Source organism: Bemisia tabaci, chromosome 3 (genome assembly GCF_918797505.1).
Source record: "Bemisia tabaci chromosome 3, PGI_BMITA_v3".
Lineage (NCBI taxonomy): Eukaryota > Metazoa > Arthropoda > Insecta > Hemiptera > Aleyrodidae > Bemisia > Bemisia tabaci.
Window position 1 is genome coordinate 35,856,771 of NC_092795.1, and position 14,464 is coordinate 35,871,234.

The 14,464-nt window shown below is 40.9% G+C and overlaps 1 protein-coding gene across 2 annotated transcripts in view; it reads left to right on the forward strand.

The window, feature by feature from the left end:
• Positions 1–14,464, forward strand: part of LOC109043405 (uncharacterized) — a 53,405-nt gene that overhangs the window by 23,761 nt on the left and 15,180 nt on the right. The window contains exons 2-3 of one of the 2 annotated variants that reach the window (XM_019060600.2): positions 1–9,737; positions 10,147–10,285. The exon at positions 1–9,737 is cut by the window's left edge and continues 16,835 nt beyond it. In XM_019060600.2, the coding sequence (XP_018916145.2) occupies positions 1–9,737; positions 10,147–10,150 (9,741 nt within the window). In that variant the 3' untranslated portion in view covers positions 10,151–10,285. Of the gene's footprint in view, positions 13,760–14,464 lie in introns of those variants that run through there. The other variant, XM_019060599.2, reaches the window with a different exon arrangement.

The window sequence follows — 14,464 nt, forward strand, 5'->3', positions numbered from 1 at the left end:
AGTATTGAAGAACCTGTATTTGAGATTCCAGTGGTTTCAAGTATTGACAAATCTTCGTATACAGACAGTCCCGTGTTTAAGTCCTCAGGAGATACTGCAAAACAGTCTACTGAACCAACCATATGCTCAAAAACAGTGGTCGCAGAAACTTTGGCTTCCAAAGCTATTGAAATTGAAGCAAAAACTAATCATTCAATATTATCCTCTGAACCTTCAACAAACCTGTTGACTGGTGCAACTGAAATTTTAGTGGCTAAAACTTTGACTGGAACTGAAAGAGTTGCAGATGACAGTCAGGTAGTTATGGGCTCAACAAGCTCCGAAAACGATGAAATTAATCAGCAGACTCATGACGGAGCCGTTAACACTGAAACGCTACCTGGCATGATTCCAACATCCATTGTGCCTTTGACTGACTCAGCAATTTTAACAGAACTTACAGAAAATCAAAAGTCGGTCACTGAAACAGACACACAATTTCAGCAACAGTATGATTCAAAAATGGGGATTCCTGAAACAGAAGATCTTGCTAAATTTGACCTTTTAAAAGAATCTTCAGCTGAAAAATCAACTTGTGAAGTGGTCATGAAGAATCCCACAAATTGCTCAAAACTCCCTTGCAAAGATTCACTTTCACAAGAATTCACACCAGAAGACAAAGGAGCTTTAGCTGTCCCTTCCATTGCCTCCTCGGGAAGCGAAATTCTCCAGCCGAAATCACCGAACACTCCTGTAATTATCGCAGAAACTTCAGCAGTTATCCATTCACCTAAAACTGACACAGCTTTGACTCATGTCATTGAATCCCCTGAGAAATTTCTTCCCAAAATTTCTCTAGAACAGGCTGTGGCTGCAACTTCGACCGTGTCTCGAATTCAATCGAAATTGGAAGCAGAAACAACCAAACCTGTAGAAGCCGGCATCAGCTCAGCTGAGTCTCCAAATAAGTTTTTATCGAAAATTTCCTTAGAACAAGCTGTTGCTGCCACCGCAGCTGTATCTCATGTGGTCCTTGAAAGCGAACCTGAAATTACACTCCCCTCTGTAGAAACTTCTCATCTAAGAACGAAGTCACCTGAATCTCAATTTAGAGAATGTCTGGTGTTAAATGAAGATGTGTCGGAAAAATGTGCGACAAATCCCAATGATTTACACCTAACACCCTCCGAAAATATTGCGGAAAATGCGAATGACGTAGGCTCATTAGACATTATCAAATCTCTAAAAACAAGCACTCCATCTTCAGTTTCGAAAAATATATCTGTTTGCGCATGTCCCTCTCAACGAGCAATGGAACTTGAAATCGGAGAACCATCAGTCGGCATATCTATCTCGCAGCAGGGAAGCATCGCTAAAGTTGCAGAGCAGCCAATTTGTGAACCCGTCTCAGTCTTAGAATCATCCTCAAAGACAAAGCAGAGTGAAATTTCCTTATCAGATATTCCAGAAAGAGATACAGAGCCACTGTCCGAAACTCAGTCAAAGAGCAACGCACCTGATGAAATTCAGACAGAAACGCCTGCATTATCTGAACTTCAATCAGAAATCATACTCAACGCGAACCCTGAGCCAATTTCCGTTTCCTTTGTTGACCACCTTGCGCAGCAAAATCATGAAAACTGCTCTGTTGAAATTCAGAATAAAGTCACCAGGGAAAGTGTTAGTGAACCAACAACCTCCAGATCTCAAACAGAGCTGCTATCTGCAACCAAAACTGATATTACTAGTAGGTTAAGACCTGACTTGCCTAACTCAAATACTGATTCCTCTTGTGTTGCATCACCAAAGAACCCTCCCTCAGACTTTCTGTCACGAAGTGACATGCCCGTCGAAAGTGAAGCATTGCAAACGATTTTACCCATTACAACGAATAAGGCTCAGCAAATAGAAAATCCTTGCCTAGAAGCAAACGCACTTGCTGAAACTCAGCCAGAATACTCAGCAACTCTCAGCAAAGTGAGTGAGACCAAATTGATCGCTTCATCAGAACCCAAAGTTTTAGTCGAAAGTCTGACCGAGGATGCCCCACAAAAATCGACTGCGGTTACAACTGCATCAGAAGAGTCCTCAAGTGATTTACAGCCACCTTCATCAGAAAACCTCATCAAATCCCAGCTTGAGTCCGCACTATTAATTAGTACTGAAACAAATGAGACGTCAGCCGTTCAATCTCAATCGAGAGAATCATCACTTGAAGAAATTTCAGACACTCCACCGGCCCAACCTGCCCATAAGGTGAATAGGACTTCGTCAGAGAAAAGTGTCGTTCTTCCTTCAGTCCTCCAAGAAAATACTATCGCTAAACAGTCGTCTATCACCCAAGATTGTCATACTGCGCGTTTCGAGCCAAAACTGGGTCCAAATTCAGTGGCCAAAGAAGAATTTATGGAACCTCCTGTTGCAGGACCATCAACAACATCGGCTTATTTTGCATCAAGTGCTGAGCTAGAAACTGCAGAAACTTTGCAACAACTATTAAATGCAACTGAATTGCAAGTTGGAAGTATAGAAATGGATCAATTTTCCAAGAATGAGAACAAGAACCTAGACTCAGAAAACCCACCCACTATGGAGCTAGAAACAGCCATAAATGAGCAGTCATCCACAGAAGTTACTGGGCATCTTGAGACGATGGAAAATGATGCCAATGTTGAATTTGAACCATTTCAGTCAAGTGTTACTGAGCCTGAAAATCCTCTGCATTCCGCTAACATCAATTTAAATCAGGCCTCAGTAGAAACTTCCTGTTGCGATGCGAATGTTGATTATTCAGAACACTCCACCGCAGTTATTAAAGAATCCTCGAGTGAAAGCACTGCAAACATCTCAGAAAATAAGCTGCCATCGGTTAATTCAGATTCAGAGAGTGCGAAGACTAAGAACTTATCGATGGAAACTCCCAACTTTGAAGCTAGCACTGATACAGAAGAATTATTTGTCAACATTGAAGCAGAGATTACGTGTAACAGTAACACAAAAGCCTCTGAAAATCCGGAACTCCTCACTACAATCCATTCCAAATTTGTCGAGCCTGAATCCACAAATATGTTTGAAAATCCTGTTTGTCTATCCACAACAAAAACTGATGAGAAATGCGGGAGTGCTCTAGATGCTGATATTCACGGAGAAACTGATTTTCCAAAGCCAGAAACCAAATCGGACACGGGTACTCCCACGGTATCAAATTTTGTTGAAAATCCATGTTCTTCACCCGAAGAAACACAGGAGTCACTGAAGGGAACCGAGACGATTGCAGAAACCAACACATCCCAGATCAACTCTCCAACCAATTCGCAAGACGAGATTACAGCACATAATGTGGATGTTTCTGAAAATACTTTCGTGAAGGAACTCCTTGCTCCAAGCATTGAGATAAATGTCGAAGGATCCCCTCCTTCTGTACATGACGATGCTGAACTTGCATTTTCAGTTTCAGATTCGGCTCATCGAGAAGTGGATCTTCAGTCTCCGATCGTTGTGCAGCACGAACAAGATGCTTTCCAGAAATCAGATAATGAAAGTTCTGTCCCTGCTACATGTTCAGAATCATTAAAAGAAATTCCCGATGATCAAACTAGCGAACTCTACTCTTCTTTGAGATCTCCATCTGAGTCACCGCGTGAAAATTCTTTTATCAGTTCTGACAGTCAAATAAATCCGAGTGAAGAATGCCCAAGTATCCTTTCACAGACTGTCGAAAAGTCAGAATTAAATGCAAAGACCAGCTCTAGCACTCCTCTCTATGATCCTGAAATTGACACTGTCTCTTCAAATATTTCTACCGAGCAACGCTGTTCAAATGTTGAAGATCGCCCTCCCTTCAATATCACATTCGATTCCTCTGAAGTCTCGTCGCAAGAGCCTCTTACCGCCTCTAAGCAGCTAGTCTCGGAAAGTTTACTTAATGAAGCAGTTTTGGAAAATGAGACTCTTCCTAAGGCTGTCAAATCAGGCGAAATGATGACAGACTTTACTGCAGACTCGGTCACAATACCTGATGAAGATGTGTCGATAACCAGACCATCGAGTGATTCTAAAATTGAGCCATGTACGTCACTTAATCACGGAGAGCAATCCAAAAATCTGACTTCTAGCCCAATCGATATCCAAATTGAATTAATATCTGAGCTGAATATCCATGCAGTTCCCAGTCAAGTCGAAACAGAGACTGATTTAGAAATATCTGCGTTAGAAACATCATTAAAGTCAAATGATGAATCAGAAACATCGATCGTTCTGAATGAAGCTCGACAAGAAACTGAGAAGACTATCTCAACTAGCAATGATCGCAATTCTCCCAATTCTGCATCGATGATATCTGATGATGCAAATCAATTTTCATCAGAAGCAAGTACCATTCTCTCTGAAGCTCTGATCGAACGTAACAATGAATCAGACGTCTCTGAGAATTCAAGCAATATTTCATCTTTTGAGAATCAAGGAAAAAGTCCTTTCGTTGAAATATCGGTGTCATCAAGAACTGAAATGGACATAGCAGTATTAGCGGAAGACACTCAGCTAGGAGGTCAAACTGCATCATCTCCCATCGAAAGTTCATTGAATGTTGACCGTCAACCAAACATCTCAGAAGTCCCTGCTAACATTCAGTCGGAAAATGAAACAGGAGTTTTACCTTTTACATCTCAAATGGAAACCAGATCTGAATCAGCTTCTACATTCACATCAGATGATCATCAGTTGATAAGGAACTCAGAGTCAACTATCGGAAATGTTCAAACCCTTTTCGAAAAAGAGCCGCAATCAAGACCACAAAGTCCTCTTTCTGAAACTGAGGTAAAACTAGAAAGTGAACTGACAATCAATCTCATTGCAAGTGATCCTCCAAAGAAAAATTCATCACGAACTACCTCCACCGAAGTTCTGGTCGAAATAGAGACCTCGCCAAACTTAACTCAGCTTTCCATTAATGTCCCATCAGGAGAACAGGCGGAGAAGTCTTCCAATGACGCTCGAGTTGAATTACGAAGCGAATCAGAGTTCTCAGATACTGGTGTCATCAAAGGCGACTCTCGACAAAGCAAGGAAACACTTAACACCACTGTGATAGTTGCAGAAAGGAAAAATAATGAGACGAACAGCTTTGAAAGTTTAAATAAGACCCTGCCTAAACGCCCTAGAGAAAGGTCTTCAGTGAAAGCTCCTGATAAAATTGAGACTGAGTCGAAAGATTCAATTATTTCTAGCAACATTGTAGCTGAATGTTCATCAAAATGTTCTCTTGTTGAGGTTCCAAATGAAACGGAATCAGAATTATGCACCTCCATGATTTCTGCTCCCATTCAGCCTGAAAGTATCGAGCAAACCTGTCTTGTTGAAACTCAAGGGGAATCAGACGGTGAATTAGATGTATCGTCAGTTGAGAGTCAGAGTCCAAGTGTGAAACAAGGGGAAATCCCATCTTGTAAAATCATTGACGAACCAGTGTTAGACATCCTGGCGGACACAGTGGAGTCAGCAGGAAGTGAAGACTCGGGTGGAGAAATAGGTATACCTCCTACTAAACCACTAGGATCCTTTGAATCAGCCCCAACCAATAATATGAAGACAGAAGAACAAGTTGAAATCCCCCCAACAACTGAAAATTCTGCACCAAAAAAGGGAAGGTCTAAGATCGACTCACTGGTTCTGAATTATGATACAACAGACACACTATCGGAAACCGCATTAGACTTTACAGCATCCGCTGGTATCAGTGATCAGTCAAAATCCCTCACAACCGATGATGTCCAAACGGAAATTTCTCTGACGTTGGACTCTTCAGTATTTGTCGCTGAAAGCTGTCATGCCGACTCATTAACAATTGACCAAGAAGAGTCGAAAGAACCAATCAAACCATCGAATGTGCCTGACGCTAAAGAAGCTGTGGAAGAAAACTCTCAGATAATATTAGCCCCAGAAGATATCCTAGATTCGACACAACCAGCGAATGTGACCTCGCTGCCGGATGATATAACGTCAGCAGAGGAAAACACCGAAATACCAATTAAATCACTTCCAACTAACAATTTGAAAACACAACCATCAGTTGAAGTTTCTTCTGCCCAAGATGTTCTGCTGTCTTCAGAAAAATCATGTTCACTCAAATCACCGACACTAATTGAAAGTGAGAAGGATCAGGTAGTGACGAATTCAATCATACCTGAGGATGAATTATCTGAGGAGAGATTTTCTCTGATTAGACCACAGGCAACTGATGGAATGAAGGTTGATCAGCCAGTTGAAGGTATTCCTGCACCATGTGATTCAGAAGTTGTGGAATCGGGTTCTCAGATCATATTGCAGTCGACAGATAGTCCAAAGGCAGAGGAGCCAATCAGCATCTTATCCGCTCCACTTGCTTCAGCCTCTTTGGATGGGAGCTCTCCTACAAAACGACAATTCACTGATGAAGTGGAGCCGGAGCAGTCGACCAAAATTCCTTCCCCAAATACTTTAGCAGAGGTCGAAGTAAGCTCTATATCCAAACTAGCTGAAACCAGGGAATTAAAAAGAGATTTATCGGCCGAAAGTAGTGATGTGGTGGCAGAAAAATCTGTTGAAAGTTCATCCGTATCGGTCATCTCAAAGGCCGAGGAGGAAAATTCTCAAGTCAACCGTATGCCACCAGATGTTTTAACAGAAAAATGGACCCTGCATAATTCTGATGGAGCCGCGTCCGTGCTTTCTGAGGATCATATCCCGACTGAAACATCGGCAGTTGATGAAGAAAAATCAGAGCAAGCAGTCAAAGTCTCTAGCCCTTCGGATTCTTTCAACTACAGTAAACCAGCGGAAACCGCATCAGACACTTCAGCTCCTGTAGATGTCGGTGAGCAGTCAAAAACACTCCCAGCGGATGGTGTCGAGACGAAACAACCCGTAGAACTTCCATTAATTTTAGACCCCGCAGCACTTCTCGCAGAAATCAGTCATGCCGACCTATCGACAATTAACAAAGAAGAGTCGAAAGAACCAGACCAACCATCGGGTGCGTCTGGCGCTAAAAAATCCTTAGAAGAAAGCGCTGGGATAATATCAGCCTCAGAAGATCTCATAAATTCTACACAACCGGCAAATTTCTCCTCCACGCCGAATGACAAAACATCATCAGAAGAAAACAGCGAAATTGAATCACTACCAACTAATGAGTTGAAGACAGAACCCTCGGTTGAAATTTCCTCTGCGCATGATGTCTCGATATCATCAGAAAAAGCTTGTCCCATCAAATTACAGAAATTAATTGAAGGCGATGTAAATCAGCCTATAAATGATTCAACCATGCCAGAGGATGAAATATCTGTGGAGGATATTGCTTTGATCAGACCACAGGCTACTCATGGGATGAAAATTGTTTCAGAATTTGTAGGTACAGGTTCTCTCATCACAGGAAGGTCAACTGACAGTTTAGACGCAGATGTATCCATTAGCATCTCATCATCTACACTTGCTTTGACATCTTTGAATAGGAGCTCACCATCGAAACCACAACCTACTGATGATGAAGTGGAGGTAAATCAGTGCATCAAAATATCTGCTGTCGACTCTTCAGTGGAAGTTGAAGTAAGCTCGGTACCCAAACCAGCTGAAATCTCTGAACTAAAAACAGATCAATCGGCTGAAAGTAGCGGTGTGATGGCAGAAAAATCTTTTGATACTTCATCTACATCAGAAATCTCAGTGACCGAGGAGAAAAACTCTCAAATAAACGTAATATTTCAGACCCCATCTCAGTCAGCTGATACCACCGAAGCTCGTCAACTTACCGAAACTCTCTCCTCTCCAATCTCCCCTACATCTGCACAGGAAGGCTCATCGGCGGAACAACCCTTAACTGTTGATACAAAAGCAGATATATCGCTAAAAGTTTCCAATGCCTTAGACACGATGGTGTCAATTAAAAAGAGCTGTCAAGTCAAACAACCTACAAATGATGAAAGGAACTTGCATCAACCCATTAAAACATGTGAGACCAATAGTCCAGATACCTCTTGCTCAACAGTAATGTCTAATTTGGCTGCAGAAAAATCGGAAAAAGTTGGGAAGAAGCCTACACAGCTTTCTCTCGATACAGAAAATGCTACACCCTCAAAACGTTTTAAGTCTGATGTAGTTGCAAATCCATCCTCCCATTCTCTCCCGGGTCCACAATCGTCAGATGTATCCTATAGTGATGTTGAAAGCCAAGTTCAAAGAAGGGCCTCTAAACATGAGCTCGATTGCAAAGGAGATATCGATGATGAAATTCCAAGCAAAAAGCGGAAGACTGAATTCTTGAACATCGTTTCATCGGGTTCGATCTCAGGTGATGGCCTTGGCACTGACGAAGTTGAATCTGTTGTTTCATTTGCCGAGCGAAATAAATCAAAAACTGCTCCGTATTCTGGAATATTAGATGTAAACATTAACACTGAAGCCTCAGAGGCGACAGCCGGAAGCCCTCCTTTGTCAATAATAAGCAACTCAGAAAGTACAACTAAAAGTGAGGTAATTGCCATTGATAATACTCAAAGTGCCAAAGTAGAAGTTTGCAGTCTTACCCTCTCAACTTCCCCAGATAATATTCAGAATGTAGTATCGTCTAATGATAAAGCACTCTCCACACTTGAATCTTTTACGGAGCAGCCTCAAAGTTCAAACAAGTCCCCACTATCCAATCCAGATCCACCGAAAGAAGACTCTCTTGTTAAAAGTGCTCAAAAAAGGAGAGAAACCCCTTTTTTATACACCCTAAGTCCTGAGGGTAGGGACTCTAAAACTCATCTACTCAATCAAAGGAGAAAGCTAATTGATGTTGCATGTGCCATAACTCTAGATCTGTCGGTGGTAGTTGAATCAAAAAGCAAACGCAGAAAAATAGGTCATTTTGGAAGACAACTCAACCTCAATGCCAAAGATCCTGTCTCTGAATGCAAAGAAGATAAGTCTGCCTCTGTAATATCTGTTACTGAAGTGTTCAGCAAAGGAAGTGTCTTTATATCTCATGCTGTTGAAAGTGAAACAAAAGACCAAACGGTCTCCCATTCTCTCATGATTCATGACTCTGCAATAAGCAAAGGTGATACGCCGTCACCACAGAACGAAATCAAATCATCAGCCGAAATTTCAGTCCCGGACGTTTCCTCTCAGATCAGTCCAAAACCTATTGTATTTCCTCATGTTGAACCGGACCCAGATCTGATACAGAATCCCGTTCTTTTCCCAAATGATAAATTAACAACGCCCACCAGTGTTAAAGAAGCCTCTTCAAACGAAACTCTCGATATCCTTGTTCTGCCCTGTACCATAGAAGCAACCACCTCTGGAAAAATATCACCTCAATATACCTGTAATGTCAAAAAAAATTCGCCCATCTTTAATGAAGAATCAGTCATTGTACCATCCAATGATAACACATACTTATCATCTGATGATTTTCACAGGCTTCAAAATAATGAAAAAACTGATTTTGCCCGCTCTTGTTCTGGACCTGGAAACGCTCCGTCCGTTACTGAAAATTTACTTACCCCTGACAAGAATAAGAAAACCACTTCCTCTACTAGTCTAAACGTTGATGTTCCCTCTGAGAAAGAAAAAACTGTCATTGATAACAAAACCTCTCAGTCCTTGAAGGACTCCGACGAAACTTCTCAAGACATTGTCTATCCACCTATTGATCCTAATAAAATCAACCAAGACTCCTCCAGTGATGATCTCTCCTCTAAAAATGCAAAAGATAACAAGATCTCTCAACAAATAGGGTACGTAACTTGTTGTAATAACAGTAATGTTTCTTCTAGAACTGTATCTTTTGGCAGTCCCTCTATTCTTGAGGAAGGACAGCCTTTCAACTGTGATCCTTCATCCAATCCCGCCTCAACTTCCAAACCTGAGATGTTAGTTGTTCCTGATGACATTTCTGATTCTCTGCCAATCTCTTTTGACTCCTCTCAAGCCCACTCCTGCAAGAGTGGCAACTCTGTCTCTCGTAGCTCCGTAGTTGTGTGTGCATCCAACCCTTGCGTGCGTGAAGAAGCTGTGTTACCATCTCTCGCTGCTGAAACGTCACATTGTCAGCCAGCAAGTGTAGCAGCCACCGCAAGATCGCATGACGAAACTGAGAATGTTATAACTTCCTCTCACTCATCCGCCGGTTTTTATGATTCACAGGTAGTTTTGAAGGCAGAAATTTCCCCCCAAGAAGAATTGGCGTGCTCAATTAATCCAACAATGCTTGAAGCAAAGAACTCAGATGAAAAAATGGCAGCAGTAGCTAGTGATGCACCCAAATCAGCAGAACTTTCAGAAAAGGAAAGAAGTGAACTGCCAGAAAGCACTCAACTTAATGGGGAAGTAGAAACCATCCCTGGTAAGAATATCCCTTTTTTAGCTGAAATAGTCAGTCCCGAGTCTAGAAAACCAGACAACCCTAAATACGCTGAAGCTTTGCAAAGCTCTGAGAACATGCCCTTACCAAGTGAATGCATAAATTCAGAAACTCTATCTGCAGCCGAGAATATCTCCGCATGTTCTCCTTCTGAAATATCCTGTAAAATTTCCTCAGATTCATCTGCAAGCGTACTTTGCAAGTCCGAAATCAATCTGTCCTCAAAATCACCGGACATTGAAAATTCAAGCGGAATTGAAAGTATGGATGAAGTTAGTAGTCTAAAGCCTGTCGTTGAAGATGACTCTTCGGGAGAAGAGCAGCTTGCAAAAAAAACCACCAACATCCATAAATCTGAATCCTTCAGTGGAGAAGATGAGTTTAAAGTCTCTGAGTCGGATACTGTTGAGTCAGTTTCTGTTCCCAAGAGCAGAACACCAGGCCAAAATAATGTAGTACCTGAAACAAATATTGTTGAAAAAATTATAATACCCCATTGTGAAAGCTTATCAACCGGGAATGTCGAAAGCTGTGAACAAGCCGAGAGAAATGACCCAGAGCCAACCACGGCTCTTGAATCTATCAGAAAAGTAGAATGTAAATCGGATAATACTGATGTGACTGGTGAAATGGACTGTAATAAAGCTGTCCAAGATCTCATTACACCCCACAGGGAAACCTCTAGTCCAGAATTAATCCCCCTCGACGAACCCCTTATTCCTTCAGCAGAGGAGGGTCCAAGTGCAAAATACCCTCCAACTTTGAGTGCTAAAGAGAAAGAAGAGTCAGGCTCAAAATTAGATAATCAACCATGCACCGCATCTATCATTGTTGAAAAGTTACCCCTTGAAAAAGGCAACCTTCATCTCAGCTTAGTAGCAGAAAAATCTACAGATGGTGAAGTTCCTAAAACTGCTGAAACGAAATCAGGCTCTACTGAAAAGCCCGGGAAATCGGTAAATGACCAACAGGATTTACCTGTGGCAGAGAGAGAAACTTTTGAAAATGACAGTGTCCAGGTTCCTTCTACTTCCGAGGAGTGTGCCCATGATGTTAGCTCAATCCCCGATGTTACCAGCAATCAAAGTATAATTACTGACCAAACTACAGAAAATCTGGAAAAAGGAAATAGTGCGAACAAATTTGAGATCATAGAACCAAAACTTCCAAAAGATTTGGCAGAGTCTGAGGAAAACTACCCAAAATTCTCAACTCAGTCTGATCCCCCAAATGTAGCATCAGATACTGCAACTCAGGAGGACCTTACCATCGACATCTCTAAATCTATTTCTGAAGCCGTGACCAGCCAAGATCCTAAAAGTGAATCCTGCAATGAAGTATCTAAGTGTAAAGATGCAGGCATTATTGCTGAAAACCTGATTGAGCCACAAATACCTTTGAAATCTGTATTTGAAGTCGAGAGCTCAGTGGCTACACCAGAAGATTTTCCAGAACCTGACAGTATTTCTATTCCTGAAGCTGTTGGTGTGGTAGATTCTGAAAACTGTGCTGAGATATCTAACAAATCGGTTGAATTCTCAAATGTTGAATTCACTGAAACGGCGGACTCTGCAACAAGTTCTGAAAAATCTGATATTCTTAATAAAACGTATGAAAAATCATTTACCGCCACAAGCTGTAGAAAGATGCAAAGCCAAAATCCTGAGACCATTTTGAAGGAATCCAATGTCTCAAAATCAGAAGATACTGAGCTCAGATCTAAAATTCATGACCTCGATAAAATGAACAGTCTCGATTTCAAAAATAGTGAAGAAAAAATCCAAGAAGCCACTGAAATTTTAGAACCTTCAGCTGCTGAATGCATTGCAAAAGTCCATACACTGGAGGATGATAATCCTTGTGAAAAAACTGAGGATTCCAAAACCAATGATGACAATAAAACAGACAAAGAAGGAGCATTGTGCATCACAGAATGCAAGACCGTTGAGGTAAAAAATCCAGAAGAGGAAAAACAATTGGAAACCCCACAATTTACCGAAGAAATTACTAAACAGAATGCAGAAGATAATATCATCGATAGTGAAGTGATGGAAAAAGACTGCGAAATTGAAGAATCAGAAATGGTTCAGTCTGATGATGAATCCCTTGGGGCAGACGAACTCACAAACGATTCGGAATACTCGAACTCAGGAGCCATTGAGAGCACGTTGACGCAAACTGATTCAGGACCAATGGAAATCCAAAAGCTATCACCAGAGCAGCTCAAAGAAATCATTGGAGGAGATGTGAGTGAAGTGCGATCGGAGTCGGAAGAAAGTCAGGATGTAGTTAAAAATTTAGCATCAGAATTCGACGAAGTTAGAAATTTCGAATCAGTGAAAGAGATCACCACATCCTCATTGAAGATCAAGATCACCACTAACACTGGACTAAAGACGAAGTTCGAGAGCAGTATGGCATTGCAAGATCATACTTCTGCAACAGTATCGCGCAGCTGTTCTATAGACAGCGAGAGCACATCTCAATCTATTGATAATGCAACTTCTGAATCAGACAGAACTCAATCAGCAGCGGTAAGTCGATCTAGCTCCATTGAAAGTGAAGCAAGCATACTTTATAGCGACAAAGGTATCAAAACACCAGCTTCAATCAGTCGAACAAACTCCACCAGCAGTGATAGCTCTGTCTCCAGCGAGCTGAGCCGCCTGAAATCATCTGGTGTAGACGCCTCACTTTTACCTCACCCTGAATACAAGAACAAAATCAAGGTTGACCTTCGCAACAACCAAATCATTTCCCATGAGGCTGGAAAATTCCCAATGAAAATTACCACGGAGGCGTCTTGCCCGGCCAAGATCTTTATGAAGTCAGCAACAAAACCAGAGCCGGGATCTTCAAAACGGCGTGCTATAGAACCAATAACTACAGATTGTAAAGTAATTCTAAAATCCATTGATACTGATAGTAAAGAATCCATGACCCCGAAACGTGGCAGAAAAAAAGCAACCATGGATGGTAATGATAGCATCGATGGCCAAAGTTTTCCTGATAAATTAGTGCCCAAGCGCGGGCGGCCGAAGAAGGTAGCAGAGATGGAACCGCAGGTCAAATTATCCAAACTTACAACAGAAATTATTAATGCTGGAGAAGGAGGAAGTGCGATACGCTCCTGTGGAAATGAGAATAGTGATATTTTAAACAAGGAGCCTGATGCAGTGGTAGATTTGGAAGCAAACTACAAAGTACCCAACGAATTGATGGATGGCAGCTTCATAGATGAAACCCCAGTGAAGAGTCCATTTGTTTCACTGCTGACTACAGATTCTGATGCGACACCAGGTTCTGGCGAACCCATGAAGCGGAAACGAGGCCGTCCGCGTAAAATCAAAGTGGAGGATGGCAATCTCTCTACCCTGCAAGGAACTCCCGTTAAAGGTATGTAACCTTTTATTTTTATTTATTAGTTTTTTTTTTATTTTTTTTAACTTTATTTTTTTTATTTTTATTTTATTTTTTTATTTTTATTTTTTTTTTATTTTTTTTTATTTTTTTTATTTTATTTTTTTATTTTCATTTTTTTTTTTTATTTATTTTTTTTTTTATTTTTAGTAAGCTCATAAAATTTCTAAAAACCTAGGAAAAATTTCTAAAGGTAGAATGATGAGTAACCCCGAAATTTTTCCCTTAAAATTCGTTTTTTTCACTCAATAATGTCTTGTGTCACTGCCTTTGAAAAATAAAATTTGCCAAATTAACAAGGTCAATAATCAATAATCAATAATAAAAATCAATAATCAAGTATATTTACTCTATCCTCAATATTTCTTTCTACACCATAATACGTATCATAGCCTCACAAGTAAATTAGGTAGTTCCTCTACAAGACTATTTTGGTGTAAATTTCGGGCCGTCCACAGAAGAAATAATTTTATCTGTGTTTTGATTCGAGGGATTATCAAAAACTCCTTACAGATTTGTATTATTTTGGTTAAAAATTTGAAAAATTCCAAAAAGAAAAAATTGAAATGAGTCATAGGACCTTAGAATCCATCAAACCTGAAGGAAGCATCAAGGTAAGGGTACTCATAAAAAAAATAAAAAATTATGCTACTTGATCGATGTCACAGTCTTATCACACTG